General features: G+C 40.6%; 1 protein-coding gene across 5 annotated transcripts in view; it reads right to left on the reverse strand.

The window, feature by feature from the left end:
* Positions 1-24908, reverse strand: part of LOC150078597 (agrin-like) — a 294793-nt gene that overhangs the window by 231132 nt on the left and 38753 nt on the right. For 3 of the 5 annotated variants that reach the window (XM_090385001.1, XM_090384998.1, XM_090384997.1), the window contains exon 3: positions 3727-3963. The exons of 1 other annotated variant lie outside the window; for it this stretch is intronic. In XM_090385001.1, the coding sequence (XP_090241127.1) occupies positions 3727-3963 (237 nt within the window). The remainder of the gene's footprint in view (positions 1-3726; positions 3964-24908) is intronic. One more of the 5 variants, XM_090384999.1, reaches the window with a different exon arrangement.

Raw genomic sequence — 24908 nt, forward strand, 5'->3', positions numbered from 1 at the left:
TTTTAACTTTACGAAATTCGCTTTGACTTGAAGATAATCTTCTCCATTTCGAAGCCTTTGTTTGGCACTAAACATGAATTTGAGTACTCGATGAACCAGTTTAGACTGAACGGGTTCATCCAGTTCTGTCTCCCGCCCCCACAATTTAGACAAATACACGATATTTTAGAAGAAGAGTCTTTTCACATAACAGCGCTAAATATAGAGCAGAAGAGTGAACGAGATCGAGGACCATGTCTACGTTAAGTTAGGAGAGAAAGAAAGGGCGAGAATCAAAAATATTTTTGATTCTCGTCCGATAAATATATATTTTTTTTTCATTTATTAATACACACGGTTTACATACATTCATATTTATACAAAACTTACATAGATTTATATACAATTATATATACATTTCCATTATCCAGGGCTTGTGTGTGTGCGTGTCATGGTGGCTCCAAGGCTTGAGCGTGTACATTTGCTTGAGCGTGTACAGAGAAGGGCAACAAGATTGGTGAGGGGAATGAAGGGATCCTCTTACCAGGAGAGGCTTAAGTTCTGCAAATTGCAGCATCTGGAGACTAAGCACCTGCGAAATGATCTGATTGAGGTGTATAAGGCCTTGAATGGGTTGAGCACGGTGAATTCTGATGGGATTCTTCCAATTCCACTTGTTCAGATTACGAACCTAAGGGGGGGATATAAATTAAAACTGAGGAAGGACAAATGTAGAATAGATGTGTGGAATGCCTTTAGCGAGCAGGTGGTTAATTGCTGGAACAAACTTCCATCTGTCATTGTGGAAGTTGAGAGGTTAAATAAATTTAAGGAGGAACTGGACAAATATTTAGAGGGGATTGTTTTGTACTTTTATTTTATTTATTTATTATTATTATTATTTTTTTTTTTTTTGGCTGATGCTACATAAGCTCATACGCTTGCTTTCTTGCATCACATGCCACTACTGCTACTACTATTTCCGTAGCAAGGCCCTTCCTCAAACGATGAGCCATTGCGCTGTATATAATAAACAGGTCAAGGGCATCATACCACCTAACACCTGTAAAGCATTATTAGATACTGTTTTAGGAGCACAATTGATAGCCAAAAGATCAGAGTGTTGTAAGGACATCAGTTCGGTACGTATTTTCACTTTGATAGCATTTCTGAACCATACACTGGCGCCATAAGACACAAGAGGTAAGAATATTGTCTTATAGTATAATGAAAGGGTTTTCTTCGCCAACCCCCATTCTTTTTTAGAGATTCTAACCACGCAGTAAGCGAAGTTCCTGATTTTTTTTCTGTTTTGATGCATGCGGCAAGAATCATCAACTGTCATCCAGTGTTACACCTAAATATTTGTTGCTTGAGACATAGAGAATTTGAGAGTTGTTTATTAGAACTTTTGGAGGTCTATTGTATGCCAAATGAGTTCGGAAAATCATAAAATTTGTCTTGCTGGTAAAGATTTTTAGTTTATTCACTTGTACCCAAGCCAAAAGATCATCCAGTATGGGTTGGATTTGCTCTTCAATTATCCTCGTTGACCGTCCTTCCACTCCAATAACCAGATAATCGGCATAAACTATTTTGAGAATGTCCTCGTGATCTTTGACCAACCACTGATCCGTCATTGCGTTCCATAGAAGAGGCCTCAAGACCGACCCCTGAGTGCATTCTCTGGAAACAATTGAGGAATAGTTTAACTGCCCTGCACAGACTTTAATTAATCTATCACTGAAGTAAGATCTGATCACTCGATAAATGTAGTTATCACAGTTGTCTTCACGCAACGACCCGAGGACGCTTTCCCACCATAGTGAATCGAAAGCGCCCTCGAAGTCAATGAACACAGCTATTACGTATTTTGAAGTTGAATTTTGAATGTAATCTGTTAGGGAGATAATGGCGTCTTCGGTTCAACATCCTTTTTTGAAGCCTAATTGATATTTAGGTGTGAGCTGTTTTTCTTATAAAAGATTCAGAATTCTCGGTGCGAGAAGCCTCTCGAACAATTTATCCAAATTTGCTAACAAAGATATTGGCCGGTATGCACATTTAGATTTCCTTGGTTTATGAAGAATTTTTAATAAAGCCATTTTCCATTCTCTTGGAAAAATCCCTTCTAGTAAACACTTGTTCATAAGATTCAATAGGATTTGAGGAAAAAGTTCGAAAAACTTGACCAAAATTATATTTCCTAACAAGTGCAAGCCGGGAAAATGTTTAATTTTACAATAGCCAATCCTAGATCAATAAGTGTGAAAGGCATTATATCCGACCACCCAACATATATGACATTATCATGGCGATTTGTTATTGCTCAAGGGAGTTACTTTCAGGAGAATCCCTGGGGAAGTTTTAGAAACAATGGTCTCAACCATCGACGTCCAATCCTGGGTTTCTTGTTCACCAACCATCACGGCGTTGTATAAATTTCTGCATAACATTTTATTTCTAGATATCCTTTAAACAAGACCCCCCGGATCAGAATTACCGGTATCACGAACAAAATTTTGCCAACAGGACTTCGCGTCCACAATTTTTTTGTGGAATCGTTTACGCAAATCCAGGTATGCATTTTTATAGATAGTGACATCAGCCCCAGATAATTGTCTGTGTTGCCACTGAAACTGTTTTCTAGCCTGTTGAATGTAATATAACCCGAGATCTAAAATTAGAAAGGCCCGCATTCCACCTGGGAACTGCTATGCGTTTGATCTGCTTCTTCTTTGCAGAATATTCCATCGCATGAAACAGGCAATTTTGAACAAAGTTTAGACATTCTGGTGCCGAAAAGGAATTAATTTGAGTGGCAATGTCTTGAGTGATAACTGTGTCCAGATATACTTTAAATTCCTTGCAGTTAATTCCATTTGTAGAAAACCGTCTGAAATCATTAATTTGGAAATCAGTTTGTTGAATTCTGGTTCTAATTCCAAAAACTATGATCGCTGTTTGCAAGGTTAGGAGCAACATCCCAATCAGAGATATATTCGTCCATTTTGCTTGTTGTTACTGTTATATCTATCCCCTTTAGCATAGGTTCTCTTTGAAAAAACAATCGTTATCTGCTGTGGTGATCCTAAGTTGAAAAGCTGGATTTCAAAATTCAGAACGCTTCCAGCAGTTCTGAATGAAGTTGTCTCGAGGACTGCTGAACGTCGGTTCTGCTCTTCCGTTGCGATGACACAAATCACGCTCTGAAGTGGCGAGTGTTTGCACAGTATGTCTTCGCGTTAGCACAGTGGTTATAATCACAGTCCTCCCCACATCGGGTGGAAATGGCCAGCGTGCATGAGGAACCTTTGTAGAGTTTTTTCACTCCTTGTCGGTTTCAGCCGAGTGTATCAAGCAAAACAGGCAAACCGACCAGAGAACACACGCAATTCACGGACATAATACACGCGGGTAGATCAGGTGATTTCGGTGGGCTTAATGCGACAACTTCGTTTTGTTTTTTATGTTCGTGCAGTGTGTGTGTGTGACTGGAGTTGTTTCCCACCTCTCTGCTAGCAGGAAGCGGCGATCTTCACAATCGGACCCACAGCAACGCACGCTGGGTGGAGTGGAATGAAAGCGAAATGAAATGTCTTCGTGACCTGTTCAAGTACTTACTGATTTTGGTGTCGCAGCTGCTGTTCTGTTACCTTGGCTAACAAATGGCATTGCATAAATTCACACCGAGCATTATTTATTAAAAGTGAGAAAAATAAGCAAACTTTTATGGGTTGTACTCACCGCACACTCCACGGTATTCCAGCAACACCTCCCGTTGTTCGTGGCAGGCTTGTCGTCGTAGTTCGCAAGCGCTGTGGTAAGTCCTGCCGTCAGAGCCGCAAATAGGTCGCATCACAGGTTCGCAGTTTTGTGGACATTGACACGTGGCTATCCCGTATCGATCGATGTCGCACTCTTGAGCCGGTCCACACTGCAGGTTCTCGCACGGATTGGCACCTTGGGTCAACATACGGAAGGCTACACTAGAGCTAGGATCTTTCTTAAGGTAACATAACTATTCAGCAAAACCTAACAAAATAACAAAAACTCCAACATTACGAAGTACAGCTTCCATTGTTTTCCCCACGCAGCAAAACAGCTCCCTTAATGAAATGAGGGGCGGGTGAGGAAAAACGGGGAACGGAATAAGATAGCGCGTCCAAAACATAGGCTTATTTGCGCATTAAAAATGTCGAGCTTTATAACCACGACAGGTCAGAGAAGAGGGGAAACAGTGCGAGAGAATCAAACCCCTTTCCAATACAAGCAACTAGTGCGAAGTAATCCTCCCCATCCGGAACTTTATACACACCAAAATTCCCCATCCCCTTCTTTTTACTTAGAAGCAGCTCAGTGCAGTCGCCTCAAAAACAAAAAGATATAATCTTTATTTGTTCTCCCAAATATAAATATAGTCGAATATTGGTAAGAGAAATTCCCTTCACGGCAGAAAATTAACATAAATTGAAATATAAAAGAATAGCTAAATACAAAATGAAAGTGTCATCACTACTTTCTGTGCAGAGTCCTGTCAGTTGGAGTAAAAAGTTCAGCTTAATCAAAGTCAATTCCCATATGTGGTGATAAGCTGTGAATTGACCTCAACGCTCTGGCTGGTAAGAACTTGTCGGCCATCTTCAGTCTGTTGGCTGTCATCCTCAGGGATTTCGTGCCTCTTAAGGCAGATGATGGCATGTGCCACTCACATAGCTGCCAGAAGCAAGGTGAAGAGATCATCTTTATTGTGGTTAACAATCGTTTCCAGGCAATGATGTCTGGTAGACGCTGTAGTTTCAGCTATTCAGCGAGCTGAATTGTGTTTATGGTTGGCTCACTTCAGCAGCCAGAATTCAGTCACATTTATTCCCCTAATGTGGGTAGGGGTGGCTGACGCCCACAATTCAGCACCATACAATATGGCCGAATACACTGTGGTTCTTATACGTCGTGCAGTTGTAGTTTGTTTCACATGCAAGATGCTGTTTGGTCGTCCATCGTAAGAAGTTCATTCTATTTACAAGCAGGTCAATCTGCGACGTGAAAGTAAGTCTAGTCACAAAACTTTGTAGTGACGACCGGCAAATTGCTTGAAATAAATTTATTAAAATAATATCTACATAAAATACTAAAACAGAGATGCTGATGCTAAATTCCATACATTATAGATCCCCTTGTTAGCAACTATAATGCTATTCTCAACTAAGGAAAATATTTCTGTTAAGTGTAACCCTTTTAGTTTAGTGCAAACCTACTCTTAGACATGCTCCCAAGGCGAGGCTCAAATTCCCCACGTGTGTTAATACTTCTCCAGCTGTCAATACACATCAGTTATGCAGAAAAGGATCAATCCACAATCACTAATCTGCCGTCAGCAAATAATGATATCCTTTCTGCCTTTGACACAAATGCTGAACTAGCCCTAACCTATCTGAATATCAGTGTGCCTTTGATCCCGTCCACATCCAAAGGCTACCTTCCTCCTTAAGCATTACTAATTCATAAATCCTTATTACTAAAAAAAAAGTGCTATTTGGCCAAGAAACATTACTCAAACATCTAACAGCAGGGGTCTCTGCGGATGGCGTGCTGTCAGAATTGCTGCTTACTGCTACATTGCTACCATTCCTCAAACTAAAGCCAAAGTTGCTGACAATCAATACCACATTAGTCTTATTCTCCAAATTAACTCTTGATCTACCGGTAATTATTATTGTTAATTCATCTGCAAAAGCAATGATTTTTGTGTTTGGAAAAGATTTAACTAATCAATTGTGCAATACCATATTCCAAAGAAGTTGTTCCAGCACTGATTCTTGCGGACTCCCTCGCAATACCTGCTTTTTGACATAATAATACTATGATTTTACCACCACATATCTGTTTGTGAAACAACTTCTAAACAACTTATATAGTTGCAAGGGGCAGTCAGCAGCTCTTAATTGTTCAAGGGCAGACTCCCACCATAGGGAGTCAAAAGCCCTCTCAAAATACACGTAAATCTCTAGTTCGTACTTAGACGTAGAACCTCTAATATGTGTTATAAAGTCGAGCAGAGCATCCTCACACGATCTGCCAGGTGTAAATCCGTACTGACGCGCAGAAACCAAATCACAAGCTGTCATTAACTGAGAGACACGAAATGCCATAAGACCTTACCAAAATTAGCTAAAAGAGCAATTGGTCGATACGACCTGGGTTCCGTCACTGGTTTTCCAGGCTTTCTAATTAACTTCAATAGGCCAACTTTCCATTCGTCAGGGAAATATCCCTCAAGTAAACACTTATTATACATTGCCAGAAGCAAATGTGGAAACAATTTATGAAACCTGAGTAGGAAAGCGTTTTCAATGAGATCCATACAGGGACATTTAGTAACATAAACTTTCTTCATAATGCTTGTTAATTCCTCAGAGGTAAACTGAGCCGTAACTGTTTGAGTTTGACGTATTTAATTATACATCCGAATAGCTGATTGGTCATCCGTATCTTTCTCAACGTCGTCTGTTGGAAACAATTTAGTCAATATTGCGTCGACGGCATCTTCCCAGCCTATCGTATCTTGAGAAACAACTGTAACTGACCCAAATGCGACCGAGGAATGAAACTTGTTCCTCCAAATTTTATACAACAACCCCCATGGGTTTTGGTTTCCTGATTCTTTGACGAATACCCTCCAAGTTTCTGGTTTACGTGCCGCTATGGCTCTACAGTAAGTGTTTTTAGCTGTTAAATACGTTTCCCGAAACCTGTTTACCTCCCCAGGCCTCCAATGACGATGACGCTGATATTGTCGTCGCGCACGATACACAGTTCGACGAAGGGCAGTCAGTTCACTTGACCACCAAGGACAGGATTTGGGACTCCGGGCTTTCTTCTTAGCTGATTTATTTGCAGCTTAAATGATGGATTCTTGTATGGTATTAACTATAACCATTGCAGATGCTTCCACCAATTGACGTTGCCTATCCACAGTAAAATCAGCAACAACAGATTAATCGAACACTGTCCAATTAAACTTTTTAAGGGAATACCTACTATGCTCCAATGGACATTGTTGACTGTCAACAAGCCATGGACCAACATCAACAATGAAGAAGATAGCGGGTGATCACTAGATGTCCACGTTGCAATTGTTTGCCAATCCCGCACTAGGCGTCGAAGACCAGCAGAAATCAAGTTTACGTCAATGTTCGATACTCCAGATGGTGACTTTTTTTTTTTCATATTTACCTACATTTTTATTACATATATGCAAATATACAAACACTTTCTATTTACAATCATCGCATTCTGCGTAAGAAACAATTTTAATTATTCAAATTCACTTGCAAGCAATAAAAAGATATACTAAACAAAAGATACGTATGTATGCGGATGTACCTGTTTTGGGTGGCACCTACACGTTTAGTCGAACTCCACCTTGCAAAATCTGTGTTCAGAGAGAGAGAGAGAGAGAGTAACTGCATCAACACTCTACAGCGATCAACACCCGGTCAATTACTTCCCATTTCTAAGCATGAGTAGTTGTGCCTCGTTCTATTATCTAGTGCTGCTGCACCAATTTGTAGTCCAGTGGAAGAAGTGCAATACCAAAAAACAGATGCCCTCAGGCTGCTCAAGCCGAGGGGGAAAAAAATAAATAAAAGAAAATAATAATAATAACAAAAAATTAATAAAAAAAAAAAATAAAATAATAATAATAAAAAAGTAACCAAAAATATAATAAAAAAATAAAAAATAATTCTATGTGAAAATAATATTTTTTTTTATGTATAGTTAATACCATTTTATACATTCTATATTATTGCTAATTTAAGAACACAACATTTAGTTTCTAAGTTAACAGTTGTAAGGTAGAAATATAAGTTCATGAATACATCCGTCAATACTACTGTCCACTTCTAGAATTAGTAAACAAGGTGTGTCTTCTTTTAAACACCTTCTCAGAAAAGGATTGGAATGCTGCAAAGTTCTTGGCATCTTGAATCAAAATATCGAGGTTGTCAGTCCTAATAGGTTGAGTGCTGTTAAATAGTTCTTGTCTGAAGTCGTCGTCATAAGCCGGGCAATGAAGCAGAACATGCCTCCAATCTCCTACTGCCCCACAAAAACACAGAAAGGGTCTGGTTCAAGTCCAAATTTACACAATTTATCCCGCAGTGAACGGTATCCAGTTATTAAATATGACGTTGTCATTGAAGGATAAAACCATCCCATAACTTTCTTATTTACAGCAAACTTGCATCTTAAACGAACTCCCTGGTAGTGAGTCCTGTGTCACTGAATTGCCATCTGTATTTTCACTTCTCAGTGAATTTTGTTCAAAGATTAATTTTCTCCTGTCGAATGTCCTTGGCTGAATTACTTGAAATGTCGAGGATTTCAGTTGCCAAACCTTTCTTTAAGTTATAAATGATGCCTCTGTATGCCACATAAAGGTCAATCGCGTATGATTGCTGCCGCTTGCACACTACTCGGACTTCCTCCAGATATTGACTGGAGGAAATCCGAGTAGTGTGTAAGCGGGAGCATTGTCGAGGCCACGTTATGTCAATGTCGGAGTATATTCTTACCATGTGTACGCCATATACAAAAATTTCATTACTTCATACAGCATGTCCCACCCACTTTTTCTTACTATTGAATACACCATGAATTGTCGAACTAATAGAGTAAGTTTATCTGCGAAAAGATTTAAACCTCCCAAACGTTTCCTAGTTCATTTCACAAACATATGTGGTCTCAAATCCAATCTCAATGATGTCCATTTCCACTCACAGTCTGCCAAACTCCATTTACTTTTTCTTACAGAATCTCAGTTATCGGTTGATTCAACCACTGCTCACCTCAGCTGCCCAAATTATTTCGCTGTATAATTCCTTTCATTTTGTGCATATGTTCGTTCTGATATTCCCTGTCAGAGACTTGGTAATTTGGAATCTCCTCTATTCGATCTTCTCTGGCTTAAAATCCCTCTACCTCATTGTGTAAAATTCATCTGTTATCTCTACCGTTCTCCCAACTCCACTAATCACTTGAAACTCTTTGACTTCCTCACTTTGCAACTTGACCTTCTCGAGTCAAACTTTCCCAAAAGTGAGGTAATTTTCCTTGGTGATTTTAATGTTCACAACTCCAGCTGGCTTTCATTTTCTAGTCACACAGACCCAGCTGGTCGAGTTGCTGAAGCGTTAGCAATTACTAATGACCTTGCACAAATTGTTCATTTACCTACAAGAATACCGGACAATCCTAACCATACAGCCAACACACTTGATCTTTTTCTCACAAACAACCCTTCTAAGTACACGGTCCAAGTGAGAGGTCCTTTAGGCACTTCAGATCACAACTTGGTGATTGTCTCTTCTCCAATTGAGCATTTATCTCATGACTATTCCCAACCTCGTGTTGTTTGGCATTCCAAGAATGCAAAATGGGATGACCTGCGAGACTTCTTTTCTTCTTTTCCTTGGTCTGATTACTGTTTCAAAACTTCTGATGTCAACATTTGCTAGATCATGTCAGTAAAATTATTCTTGTAGGAACAGAATCCTTTATTCCACACTCCACTTTAAAATCTCGTCCTTTATCTAAACCTTGGTTTTCTAATAAACGTCCTAAGACTGTTCAAGAGAAGAATGTTGCATATCGTAATTGGCTTGTTTCCAATTCTTCAGTCTCATTTTTTGCCTACACCAAAGCTCGCAACATTTGTAAAGCAGTTATTAATGAGTCCAAACGAGAGTTTGAACAGGTTAAGAGTAGAAAACTTGCTTCTTGCCCTAATGGTAGCCGAGCATTCTGGTCTCTTGCCAAAGCTATTGGCCGCAACTTTTGCCCATCTCTGCTCCCACCTCTGTCCAAACCAGATGGTTCTATTGTCACTTCAGCCAAGGATAAATCTGACCTACTAGCAACCCATTTTAAATCCAACTCATGTATCAATGATCTTGGTAAAACACCTCCAATCCTAAACATAGAAATAAATATGTAGCCGCAAAACATCACCATCTAGAATACCTTAAGTAGAGTAGACTTAAGGCCCCATTTAGGATACCTGATAAAGATGTTTTCCTTCTTAAAAGTCATCAAAATGTCGCCTAAATGCCATACATATGCCACGGTTGGCATATGTATGGTCTTTTGCATCAGCTGCCTTTGCTCCTAGCCCATGGCGTAATCCAAAAGATCACACGTATTTGACACATAGTAACCATATACAGAGTTGTTCAAAATGAAGTCCGGGGTTTCAAACAATTCCTGTACACACATGAGCAGACATAGGAAGAAAGAAAGAAATATTTCCAGAATGCAAGTATAGTAATGAAGTCTTTTTACATACCTCATAAATGTTCAATATGAGAGCCTTTAGTGAAATCGCCCAAAATCGCACATTCTGCTTATTCACTTTCCCCGACAAATGGAAGGTCGATTCATCAGAAAAAAATCACTGTGTCAGCAAAGTGGCGTTGCACAACGGTAACAGATTTACTTACATGAAACCCCAACGCAGTAAAAGCTTTCTCATTACATTCCGAAGCTAGGTCGCAACAGAGCAGAACTAGCGTCACAGGCAAACGAACGACTGCACGGCGGTATGCGTCCAACGCCATCTGGTGGTTAGCCGTGGAGCATACCGAACATCGCGAGCGTGGGAACGAAACTTGAGATATTATGCGTTCTTTCGAGATGGCTCCAAATGATTATGACACATGCGCTTCCCCAAAAAAAAAATTCTGAAGCCCCGGACTTCATTTTGAATAACCCTGTATATTTGGTGAAGGTGCAGTAAATACGATGGATGATTTTAATACATTATGCAAGAAAAGACGGGAACTTTACAAATTGCATTGGCTTGAGTCACAAAGGCATTTGTCTTGCGTTACTAAAAGAAATTATCAACCTAAAAGAAATAAAGAAAAAATTATTGGTTTTCAAGAAAAAGAAGTAAACCTTAAGAATACACGAACTGCTTGTCAGATGGCTCCTCAGTTGAGTGTACGAACACAGCAAGCTATAATGGATGATATTACTCTAGATGAATTGGCAGGATACTTTGATAATTTAGTGTATATTCCCCGTAAAATGTCTCACATGTTAGAAATGATGTATACATAAATTTGATCTTCTCTGGGATTCGAGTATTTTCAGCAGCGGTGAACATACTCGAATCCCAGTCACAAAATTTTGGGATGACTGACTGTCTGATGCTCTCAACCCAATTACTCGTAATAAGAGCCCCTATCTCTTCCACAATCGGCCACTGTGAGTGCAATGTCGTACGTAACACCACCCCAGCAATAATCGCCGTACGCAAAGTCTATTTGTTTCTGCGTCTCAAAAATATTCCGGAGGTTTTCATGGCCAAGCCAAAAATGCAAGGAGGACTGCGTATGTCCGCTTTCCAAAGCGCAGTGTCCATCGTGATAGTTCAGCATTGAACCATCGGATTCTCTGCCAGTCTGGGTTTCTTCGACAAACGCATCTATTTTTGGCTTTGTTCGCTCCTCGAACTCTGGCCCCGACCATCCATTTTCTTTACTTTTCCCACGCGCAACTGAGAAAATTTGTCCGCAGAATAAAGTACTCGATGGCGACACGGAAGCTGCAGCCATTCACTGCCTGAGCCTGAGGCTGAGCCTAAAAGGTTTCGCTGTGTCACGGAAAATGACAGCTCAAAAAATGAGCGACCGACAGACGTGTGAAAAATTGTGTGTGGAGCTGTGAGGAGTACGTACGTGTTTGTGTGTACGTCACAACACAGGAGGAGGAGGAGGATATCACGCCTATCAACCATGACTTTGGCTTGAAGCCAAAGCTCTCGGGAATTCAGACCGAGAAGAAGACGAAGATGATTACACGAATAGAATATTATATTTAAAAAGAAGTAATCGCAAGTTTTTTAACGATTATGTTTATTATTTGTTTCCGATTTTTGTTATTTCTTAAAAATTCTGTTTTGAATTGCGAAATAATTTCATTTTCATATCGTGAAATCAAGTCGAAATAAGAACAATTAATATTTCAAAGCATTCACAAAGTTTTCATTTTCACTGATTTCCTAAACTTCACGAACTAAAAACTCACCCCTCGGCGCCCACTCAGTATTTAGAAACTCACTCCTGAGAAAGAAAGACTGGAAGTGGGACGAAAAAACCCGTAAAAGTCCCAGCCCCAATAGGAAGCGCGTTATTTCTCAATATCGATCGTCACGGAATCGAAACAAACCTTTTTGACACGGAAGCGAGAGAACGGCGAAACCTAAACAAATCGATTGGACTGCGGTGGGCGCACATTGGACAGTTAAATGAGCGAGCCAGAGCAGAGCACCACGTCTGGAGAGGTTATTTTCAACTCAAAGATGAAATCGCTTTATTTATGGACTTGGAAAATGCTTGTCTCGCAGCAGCGTCATCATCAGCGACGTTTTTAAACGATTCCTTTTTTTTTTTTTTGAGGCCGTCGCAAGATTTCGTATAAATGTTGAATGCAGTGCTTCGAAGAGGAAAAGAATTCTTCCAAGCAACAAAATCGTTCAAATTGATACTTCGACTTTAGGATACTTAATTAGGAAAGTCGACAACTCATTTTCTAGAATTCGAATAATTCCACTCGCTCGAAAATAAATGTCACAAAAACCACGCATTACTTGAAAATTCCAGCTGAAGCTTTAAAAGCGAAATTGCAGAAACAAGACAGTTCGAGATGTTTACGTTGCCGTCGTTTGACTTCGGGGCCAGCAGAGCACGTACACGGTTGCAGCACCCTGTAGATGAGAGGAGGGAAGTCGTCGGGTAAGCCACAAGTAAACGCAAGCGATGCGGAACTGGCCCGAACAAAACAATTATTGTCGACATAATCGCCAAAAAGCGTGTTACACCCGACCAACTGCTTTATCAAATTTTTTAAACTTGTTACGTCAGTTGCCCTCGCAAAGTCGCGTTCAAATCGAATGGGTTCTTTTTATATCACGACTGCAAACTCTGCGGTCGAATTTACGTTTGATATATCTTCGGCATCTCTTTGTAAAAAAAATCCTTAACGCACCACCTCTGGAGTTCCTATTTGAGCAAATAACTGCGTGGTCCACGGCTAAGAATTCGTCATTCTGCTCGAGGATTAAAGATGACCACCGTCCTGGTAAAGGCACCCTTCGCTGTTGTCCATCCCCTTATCGTGTGAAGGACAACTGCAAAGGGAGAGACGAACATGAGACGAGTCCAATGCAACAGTCGATAAATTTCAATACTTCGCTGTCACTTTTGGAGATATTACGGCAACCAGACAGCCTCGTTGAGGGCGCATAGTTGTACGGTTTATCTCAGGCGATATCCCTGGACGGACGAGGGGCGAAGGAAATAGGTTGTCACGAATCACGATATTTTGGACGCAAGTGTCCCTTCCCAGCAATACCACGCACAGTTTGGACTGGTGTGGTGACTCAAGAAGAAATCTGTTCTAACACTTTCCAACTTTCAAATATTTTAATGAATGACATCGCGTTTCAAGCCCGTTACCAGGTTCCAGTTCTCATCTCCCAATGAGTGACAACAAGGATTGCAAATTTGCTTTTCTCAAACTGCTGACGTTGTGGTGACGTTTATGCAGAGCCGAACGGGGGTTCTTCAAGCGCAGTTTTTTTCTGAATTTTAACTCGTATGTCGCTTGCGCCCAAACTCTAATAATCAGAGCGATGCAAGAAACCTTGACCGCCAATACACTGCACTGCCTGACGAAGCAACTTCAACCTACGCCGGTTAGTTTTCAGCCTGCTTCTTTTTTTTTTACCCCTTACGTTGCGCTTTAGCTATTGGCGGTCCCTCTTTGTCGAAAAATATTAAAATACAATTAATTTAATATTTTTCTGGCAGTGCAGAAAAGAGTCCACTTTCTCGTATCGTTCAACCACTGTAATTCTAATATTATGAAGTCTCGAGAACAAATGATAAAATTGAATTTTAGCTTAAAATAATAAACAGGGTGTTTCGCAGCGTGTTATCAGATACCCTTTATTTTGGGGTTGCCACCGCGGCGCTAAAATGGGGAACTCCAATTCACCACAATCATATTAGTTTTGGAAGGGAAAAGATGTTTCCCATGAAACTCAACATCATTAATTATTCTGTAACTTTCAAACGTTATTTCTTTTATAAATAATGAAGGAGGCGTTTGATTTGGTTGTTCGGAGTTTATTGGCGCATTACCAACTATTTTTTTTTTCTTTTTATGAAGACCCCTCCCAAGCACGAGCGGTATTAGAACCGATAGTACTTACTATCGTGCATGGGTTGAAGGTTGACAAGATGAAAGAAGATGTAGACATTCACTTGAATTTCTGTATACATGTATTTCAAGAAATACGTATGAAGGAAGATTTTCCAGAAAAGGGAAGTTCAAGGAATAAATGAGAACGAAGAAAAGTTGGTTCTGGAGTTTTGCAGCTGGTCAGTAAAAGGATGGTGAATGGTAGCAACACGTGTTCGGACTGTTTTGGAAGAGAGATCGGGAATTATAGAAGCCAATTCAGAAGAATAGTGCCCATGGAAGTATCTTTAGAAGAGACATGCAGCAGAAACAGAACCTGTACTGTATGAGATGAAGAGTAGAGAGACCCTGTCAGAGAGGAGTCATCAATTAACCTAACTGCCCTCTTCTGAATGGAATCTAGAAGCCTGAGAGAGATTTTGGGGGCACCGCCCCAGATGTGGGAACAATATTCCATGGTTGGGCGGATTTGCCAGAGGGAAGAGCTCTTTGGAAGAAAAGTAACGCCGAGAGGAAAAGAGAAAACCAAGTTTTTTAGATGCAGAGGAAGCAATATTTTTGATGTGCTTATGCCACAACTGGATACCCAATTCCAAAAACAGTTGGCAGTGCATAACATAGAAACTTATTTAGAAGGAATTTATGCCAAACACGATCAAAATCCTTTGAAATTTCAAGAACAACTGCTTGTTTATAACATTGTTCAAAAAAAGAACAATGTTAAAGTTTCAGTTTCACCGAACTTTAACATTGAATTTGTCCATAAATGGGTAACATAAGCCAGAATATCACCAGTGGATTGACGGTGACGGTATCCATTCTGGTGATCATGGAGCAGATGGAAGGTTTCTAGATAGTTTAAAAGTTAGCGGATAATTGATATTTGTTATTTGGACACCTTGTATTGTACTATATTATATCACCAACATCATTTTGCCACCACAGTGCTACAATGGAGGGCTCCATTTCATCACAATCCCATTACTTTAGAAAGAGTAGAAGTTGAATTGGACGATAGTTGAATGGGAAGGATTTGTCACTATTTTTAGCAACTGGCTAAATAAGAGCAAATTTCCAAGCAGAAGAGAAAACACCTGTGGAATAAGAAAGTGAAAAAAAAAAAAAAAAAAGGTTACAGAGAACAGGAGTAAGTTCAGACAGGTTTTAAGAACAAGTGGAGAAATACCATTAGGATCCGGTGCTTTCTTGACATCATCAATACACGAAGATTAATTAAAAAACACCCTTTTACCACGTGATATTAACAGTATAGTTTATTAAGCTTATGTAGCCCAAACCACTATACATTTAAGGTGGCGTTTCAGGCATCTTACCGATGTCCATCATCATTAAGATACCTGAAACGTCATCTTAAACGTACAGTGATTTAGGCTATAAGCTTAATAAACAATATTATTAATTTCACGTCGTATGAGAGTGGTTATTAACTATAGCAATTAATCTTCATGGAAAACAACCACGTAACGTCCCTCTCTAACATCGATACGAGTTAAAAGAAAGCAGGATGCTAGAAGGGCAGCTTTATTTTTGGCTGAAGTGGCAAAAGAACTCAGGTTTTGATAAATATTGGCAAAAGTTGCGACCAATAGCTTTGACAAGAGACCAGAATGCTCGTCTACCATTAGGGCAAGAAGCAAGTTTTCGACTCTTAGCCTGTTCAAACTCTAGTTTGGACTGATTAATAACTGCTTTACAATTGTTGCGAGCTTTGGTGTAGTCAGAAAATGAAACTGAAGAATTGGAAACAAGCCAATTAGGATATGCAACGTTCTTCTCTTGAATAGCCTTAGCACATTTATTGGAAAACCAAGGTTTAGATAAAGGACGAGATTTTAAAGTGGAGTGTGGGATAAAGGATTCCATTCCTACAAGAATAATTTCACTGACACGATCAGAGCAAACGTTGACATCAGAAGTTTTGAAATAGCAGTCCGACCAAGGAAAAGAAATCTCCCACGTCATCTCATTTTGCATTCCTGTAATGCCTAACAACAAAAACACGAGGTTGAGGATGGCCATGAGAGAAAGAAAAGACCGTCACCAAGTAGTGATCTGGTACCTCGAACAACGTTCACCTTGACCATGTACTTAGAATAGTTGTTTGCGAGAAAAAGATCAAGCGTATTGGCTGTATGATTAGGATTGTCCGGTATTCTTGTAGGTAAATGAACAATCTGTGCTAGGTCATTAGTAATTGCAAAAGCCTCAGCATCTCGAACAGCTGGGTCCGTGTGACTAGAAAACAGAACCCAGCTAGAGTTGTGAACATTAAAATCACCAAGGAAAATTACTTCACTGTTAGGAAAGTTGGACTGGAGAAAGTCAAGTTAAAAAGAGAGGAAGTCAAAGAGCTCCAAGTGATTAGTGGAATTGAGATAACAATAGAGGCAACAGATGAATTTCACAGAATGTGGTAGAAAGATTTTAAGCCAGAGAAGATCGAAAAAAAGAGATTCCAAATTACTAAATCTCTGGCAGGGAATATCAGAACGGACATATGCGCAAGTACCACATTTGAAGCGAAAGGAATCATACTTCGGACAACTGAGTTGAGCAGTGGTTGAATCGACCGATAACTGAGATTCTGTCAGAAAGAGTACATGGGGTTTGGCAGACTGCAAGTGGAAATGAACATCGTTGAGAATAGAACTGAGACTACGTATATTAGTGAAATGAATGAGGAAGTGGTTGGCAGGTTTAGATCTTTTGCAGATATGATTTTGCTCTGTTAGTTTGACAATTCATAGTGTATTTAGTAGTAATAAAAGATGGGGGGGCAGGCTGTATGAAGTAATGAAATTTTTGGATATGGCGTACACATGATAAAAATGTACCCAGCTAATGTGAAAAAAGCACATTAGAGGTTCTTCGCGTCACGGACGGGATTCGAACCTGGGCCTTTTCCAACCGGTGTGGGGAGGACAGTGACGATACCACAGTACTACTCTTTATCCACAGTGCTACCCTAAAGGTTTACCAATAAGTTCGATCCGGTGTACTATCTAGTGGCCGGCCTGCGAACACCGTTTTATATCCTCGTTTATAATGTAAAGAAAATTGTATCTCGCCATGAGATACAATTTTAACCTGAAATCTCCATCATAACCTGAAAAGACATCAATCACACTGCATGATGGAAAAGATGGCCGAGGGTTTATTATCGGAGCTTTACTCTGGAGACTAAACATGGGTTCCACCACTTGAAGCCTCCAATAAGCAAAGTGGTGGTATTGCACCGATTGATGACAGTCATCAAGTAACTGGTAAAACGCTATAATTCGCCAACAACGGCAAATGAATTAAATTGTTGAAAATAGTGAATGAAAAAGAAAATAAAAAGACGATAATAAGTTACAGTGACCCATTAAAATTGGTCACTATGTCAAAAAAGGATTTATAAGCTATACAAGAATAGAAAAATCGTTAAAACGATATATAAATAAACATTAATAGTATATGTAATAAAAGATAATATTTTAAATAGTTCTAAACAATTTAATTTTCAGCAGTTAAATGCCCAACACTCTCAGTCAGATGTGTAAAATCGGTAAAAGATATGCGTCGTTCATGTCTAAATCGTGGACATTCTGTTAAAATGTGTCTAAGGGTGTCGCAGTCCTCACATACATAGGAGGGTCATCCGCCCTCCTATGTATGTGAGGTACACGCGCAAAATGGCTCTGTCCTATGTGGAGGCGAGCAAGAACAACTTACTCTCTGCGGCTTCTTCCCAAACTAGACTGCCATGTTTCGATTACAGGCTTAAACCGATGCAACTTGTTTGTGGGCTTGTCCATGCCGTGGTTGTTGCCATTGGGAGTGTATTGCATCTCTTATCACTTCTTGCAGTCTGTATAGGGAATATCAGATGGTGATTTCTCTAGAATTGTGCTGATCTGGCTGCAGCGTGTGCAAGATCGTTTCCCCTGATCCCAGTGTAGCTTGGTATCCAGCAAAAGCGGATATTAATTGTAGGTTCACAAAGAGAATACAACTTCTGCTGAACCTGGACAGGTCCGAACCTCATCATTGATAGAGCCTGCAATTCAATTAAAGAATCTGTGTAAACCGCACTTCTTTGATATTTTTTTAGTTTTAATTTTTTTAGTTTTAATAGCCAAGAATTCTGCGTTGTATATGCGTCGTGGGAAATCTTCTGAGATACCGTGGCTCGCTCTGGGAAGACCGCAGCGGATAACCGAATGATTCTGATTTCGAGTCAGTGCAGACTGGCAGAAAATTAAAGTAAACAGATCGATGGACAGTAGAGTTGAAGAGAGCCAAATGTCGGACTTTGTAGCATACTTCAAAGTTTTTGGTTTAGAGTTAAATCCCAGCAAGCCCGCACTTATTACTTTTTCAAACAAAAAGAATAAAAATAATATCACAGTCCCTCCAGATGGCCTTCCTGTCAACAGGATCACGCAACACACAGATTTAAGAGTCAGAATGAACCCAGGATGAACAACTCATCTTCTCGCGGAACTTTGCAAACACCAAGAAAGAGACGCTTGCAGCCCTCTGGATTGCAAAGCAAGAACTCACCAGTTTTTACCATCCTAGCCTCATATCGCTTTTGATACCATTGAACATAAAAACTACTGTACAATTTGGGAAATGTGGCATTATTACGGGTAAGTCACGGCTGTGGATAAAGGGATGGTTCAGTGAGAGAAGGCATACTGTGCCTTCTTATCAATGGCACTGCTCTTCCTGAACTAATGTTATTAGCGGATGTTCCCCTGGGTTCAGTGCTGGGTGTTTTGCTGTTTTCTATATTTATTAATAATACCGATGAATATTTAATGTCTAAAGTACAATGACGGACAAAAAAAAACCTGCCTCACTTGTGAATTTTGCAAATAATGTGTTTTGCGCTGCAAAACACATTATTTGCAAAATGTGTTGTGCAACCCACAACACATTTGCAAAATGTGTTGTGGGTTGCAGAAATGTTCGAAATGCGTTTCGAACATTTCTCCATGGGATATATCTCTGTGAATGAAATCCAATAAAAAGACTCCACCTGATATACCTAATAGCCATAAATATCTTCCCAAAGGGTAAAATGCGCAATTAATGGAAATATGAGAAATCATGCAAATGGAAATCATGACAACCAAACATACATTTTATTGCATTTACGTGTACAAAATGAAATGACAAGTTAACCTAATAGTATTATATAGTGCTAATCAGCAAAATAAGTCCTCGATACTGTATTTTATTGTTCCTCCTCCTCGAGCTGCAATTATAGCCTTGCAACAATCTGGCATAGAGTTAACCAATTCTCGATATACGGTTGCCCAATTTCATGGTACTACACCCTTACAGTGCTCTCCCGCAGCTGAACCTTACTTGCTGGCTTCTTCTGAGCAATTTTAGTCGACATTATGTACCAACAATTTTCAATAGGATTCAAAATCTGGCTGGACTGTTGAAGTATGACTGCACCTTAAGGGAGAAAAACGAGGGAAAATATTGGTGTAAGTATGTTTTAATCCTTGTGAGACAAGAAGACAAACTCATCATTAAATCTAAATAGCATTAAACGTACCAATTTTGCTGCGTGGCAACGTGCCGAGTCCTGTTGAAAAATGCAGTTTGGACGTCTGTGTGGTAATCCCTAATAACGTGTTTCAGGCACTCCACCAAGTTAGCAGTGTAGGTTTCTGCATTCACCGTTCCGTTGATAAACTTAATTTGCCCCACTCCTATGTTTGTTATGCATCACCAGACCATCTGACTGGCGGGGAACTTTACAATCCGTGTTATGCTCTCAGGATAGTATGCTTCCGATTTTCGACTTCTGACACATCGCTTCCCATTCGAGCCAAGCAGCCCGTATATAATAGACCCGCCAGGTGGCGCCTAGTTATATACCTTGTGCATTTCGTGCTCCTAATTAAAGGTGATTTATGTGAATTACAGTGAATGCTCGACCGTTCAAGTGATACAGAGGTCATCAGTAAGTGCCTGTCTACTGGTGCATGAAATTTCAGCTGCGTTGCTCCAGCCAAAGATAAGTATTTTATAATTTTCCCTTTTTGGCCTGCGACAATGAATTTTTCCAAGATGGACGATATCTTGTTGTCATTTCTTGTATGCAAGACTAAAAATCATAAGAATGGTCTGATGTATACTGGCCAATAGCAAAGCACTAAACTAGCAAGTACTCACCGCACTGAGTAGGGTTAATACCCGAGGGATATAACCCTCCTGAAGAACAAAGACAAGAGGATTAAGAGCAGACCCCGAGTAGTATCTTTTGTAAATTTCACAAACAGCAAAATTTAACCGTAACATAGAGGCAAATGTAGAAGCGAGTTAAAATTAAAATTAAAGTATGCAATCTGAAAGGGATATCAGCTCCCTAAATGCAGAAACCCCAAGCGGCCTCACGATTTCAGGCCTATTGCCATCGACTGTGGGTTCTTCAAGATATTTGAAAAAGGAATCCAGTCCACCAATGCAGACCAATGTTTCAACCACAGGCCTCCGTGTTTCCACACCGTGATTAAGGGGCGATCTACTAATAGCAACCTCCTGGACTCCCTTACCAGAATTCAGAAAGCCCCAGATTTAAACTAGCGGCCCATCATTAAACCAATCCTGGAGCAGATACATATTATCATCTCACATCGCAGCTTTCAGACAACTTGCATTACCTTCTGACCAAACTCAGGTTCTTAGCATTACCTTGCAGGCAAGTAAAACTATCCATAACCTCCAACAATATCTGGCTTCCATCTGATTACGGATTAATCAAGAAAAGATAGCTCAAATGTCTTTCACCTGGAAGTAGCCACGCAATGATATCAATCTTACCATCAATGGATCACCCATTCAGAAAGTTAAAGCACACAAGGATCTCGGATTAGTATGGGATGAGGGGCTGACATTCCAGGCTCACCTCCTCAACACAAAAATGTGTTGAGGAGTGGGCGATCCGCCAGGAACTAACGGGAATTCCTGATGCCGAACTGGTAAATAAATATGTTGTCCGATGTTCTATCCCATACCTCTCTATGCAGCAACCATTTGGTCCTTTGCTCCCACAACACACTTCAACAAGTTCCTCAGCCCGGAATACTGGCTCCTGAAATGGCTCAACTGGCGGACTGGCAATTAGTACGCCATCTCTAGGGCCCAACTTTACATAAATCTCGACGTCACCCCGTGGAAACCTTCTTACACTTGCCAGACTAATCACAGGACAACTCGACGCCCCAACATCACTGATCTGGTAAAAAAACTCCTCGCACTGCAGGAAGAAATCAAATGGGCCTAAGGCGGCTCCCACTCATAATAAGTTTCAACAACGTGAAAGGCTTGAGACGCATGTTCCCAGGAAACACGGTAGATTCGATCAATAATCTAGCCAGCGACCATGATAAATTCTGCGAGCAGCATATGTACAGACGCCAGAAGGATACATATAATGGACACATATACAAACTTACAGTTATGACAGACCACCAGACGGAAAATTGCCACGACAATGCTTCCCACGAAACGATGAATGTAAATAAAGTGAAGCCATTACTGGTTCCATCTCTTGGCATCTATTACTCCAAAGACGCCTGGCAGTGAGCACTAGGACAGTCAAGATTGAAGAGATACCCCGGGCAACAAGCGGTGAAGGACTGCCTCAATCTTTTATATTTTTTGTGCATATTTCTCATGGTTTTGTAATTTATAGCACTTTTGATAAAATAACATCCTTTAATTCGGGACAATTCAGTATTGCACAACTTTGAAGTATGTAAAATAATAAACACTGTTAGTTGTGAACCCTTTCGGGTTAAGCATACATGTGTTCCATGTACATGTATGCTTAACTCGAAATCTACAGGTAATGTTAGTGACTTCTTCCAGCATGTGTCCCAGATCCATCAGGTTTTTGTAATACAGCTTCCCAGCCAGTTCCTCAGTAGAGAGTTTCCTTGGGACATCATAGATGAGGATAGACTATTTGGTGAGTTTTGGTAGGCTTGAAGCGACCGCAACAGTTTGAGTCCGGTGGTTGCCGAAATATTTTTCTATGTCTTCCTTGGAAGTGGTTTCCAATAGCACTCCTCGGTTTCTGATGGGTCTCAGTGTATTTACTTTTACTCTTTTGAAATCACTCGGAGCGTATTTTGCACGAGCTTCTTAGCGTCATCACTGGTTTCGAGTCACTACTGCTCAGAGCCACAGACTCATCTGTGGCTCTGAGCAGTAGGACATGCTGGTTTCATTGTTGTTCCTTGATTACTGGTAGGGGATTATAATCACTAGCAGAGTTGGTAGAGGAAAGGTCTTTGCCCAAAATTGGCATAGGTGCGCGATGGAGTGCCTTCAGCTCCTATGTTTGAGCACTGTTCTTGAGGTTCTATGGGTTGAGGAGTAAAGTTCCTCACGTCATCGACGGGATTCAAACCCGGGCCTTTTCTACTCGGTGGGGAGGACGGTGACGATACCACTGTGCTAGGCGCGCAGACACTCGCCGGGAGCCGAACCTGCGTGAACTGTCTGTGGTATAACAAGTCTATTGGAGGCAGGGGAGCCCAGAGGTAAAGTGTAAAGTGTATTTTGTGTCAAACGGCACCAAGGGTTCGCCCCATCTCCACGTTGCTTTTATTGTAGGCGTACCAGTTCACTGGGAAGGCCAAAGATTTAAAAATGTATGGATATTGTATGAATGTAGTGTTGTGTATCGTTGTTCTTTTGGCCATTTAGCTGCTAGACCCCTGCTGGATCCCAACGTTGCCCACACTTGGCCCCGTGGAGGCAGACCAGGTACTCACAAGTATTGAGAAATTATTTACTCTGGTAGGCCCTGCCACCTAATTTCCTGAGATTTCAGTGGCTAGGGCCTATGGAAAATAAATAAATAAATAAAATAAAAAATAATAAAAACAAAAAAAGGGGGTGGTAAACGCTAGAATCTAGTTAAGCCGAAATGGGTTCACGTATGCGGTGAAAATTTGGACACTTTTAAAAAATTTTCATTGTGTGGGATTCACTGGCTAGTTAGTTATTTGGTTTTTAGGAGCATTAGCAACTAAGGCCATATTGCCACCCGTCACCACCAAATAAGGCCCGTCACCACCAAATACGGAGGATGTGGAAAGGTCAGGCTCGAACCCCAGTCTAATCAAGAAGCGTGTGCTATGCACTGCTGCTCCTTCCCACCTGGCTATGGAGGCACCTTGATTCACTGGAGATATAGGCAGAGTAGGGAGGGAGACTGAAGACTGGGGGGAAAGACAGAAGTACGGGGCCGATAGAGAAGGCGACCCCAAAGCAGAACAGTGGGGCATGCCCTTGCCCCACCAGGAGGAAAATAGGGGATGGCGAGTAGAGGAGGGACAGGAGCACTGTTGTCTCACCCCGCCAGGAAAGGGAATGAAAGTGTGTTGGGCTAGAGCCCAGCACAGGTCGCCAATAGGGCATGTGGCAGCAATTGTTGCTCTTCAGTTCGGTTGTGATGTTTGGGTTTCCCGTCCACTTGGTTGGCTTACGTTTCGTTTTCTCAAAGGTTATTTTAGTCAATTTCAGGATCAAGTCTGCTTATCTCAGTTCTAGATATGAGCCCGAGTCGACCCTGTGTCCCAGTGTGCAATCGGAAGGTTGAAGTTTGCACTCCGTCAACATCATTTGGGGAGCCCAGAGGTATTTTGGTTTTTTTTTTTTTTTTTTTTTTTTGGTACGTTGAGGGTGTAACGGTTCCTGGGATTTCTCCCATCTCCGCGTATGTTCTCTGTATCGTTCAAGACAGATTTAAAAGTGTGTGGGGTATGTACTACGTAGTATGTTGTGCCCATTGTTCATGCGGCACAACATACTACATATTGTGCCAGATGGTGTAAGTGTCAGTGTAAGTGCAAGTGTGTGTTGTTGTCTTACGACACCAGGGGTTCCCCCATCTTCGCGTTGCTTTCATTGTGGTGAACCAGTTCACTGGGAAATGCCAGAGATTTAAAAGTGTGTGGGAATTGTTCATGTGTTGTGTTCTGTACCGTTGTTCATCTGGTCATTTAGCCGTTGGACCCCTATTGAGGCCCAACGTTGTCCCACTTACGCCCCGTGGAGGCAGCCCAGGAACCCAGCAGCTGTAGATTCACTCTGGCAGGTCCTGCCGCTTAATTTCCTGGGATTTCGGCGGCTAGGACCTTAAAAAAAATAATAAATAAAAAAATAAAATAAAATAATAATAATAAAATAAAATAAAATAATAATAAAAACAAATAAATAAAATAAAAAAATAATAAAAATAAAAAAATAAAAAAATAAAAATAAAAAATAAAAAAATATAAAAATAAAATAAATAAATAAAGAAAAAATATGAATAAGTGAAAAATCTTCGCTATCGTAGGGGTAATATCGCTTTTGTTTGCTAGGCCGAGTTTTGGGCGTAAGGTAATTTTATCATTTTAAGGTTTTGATGTGTGGGGCTTTCACTATGATGAAGGTAGAGAAGGGAAGGAGACCGAAGACTGGGAGGAAAAGACAGAAATATGGGGCCAATAAAGTAGATAGCCCCAGTTTTCAGTGGGGCATGCCCATGCCCCACCAGAGTAGAAGTTTGGGGGTGGCGGAGAGGGAACAAAAAACGTCCCCTCCCCCCAAGGAAGTGGGAATAATAGGTGAAG

The sequence above is a fragment of the Mastigoproctus giganteus genome, chromosome 11 (assembly GCF_048544385.1).
Source record: "Mastigoproctus giganteus isolate SK-2022 chromosome 11, ASM4854438v1, whole genome shotgun sequence".
Classification (NCBI taxonomy): domain Eukaryota; kingdom Metazoa; phylum Arthropoda; class Arachnida; order Uropygi; family Thelyphonidae; genus Mastigoproctus; species Mastigoproctus giganteus.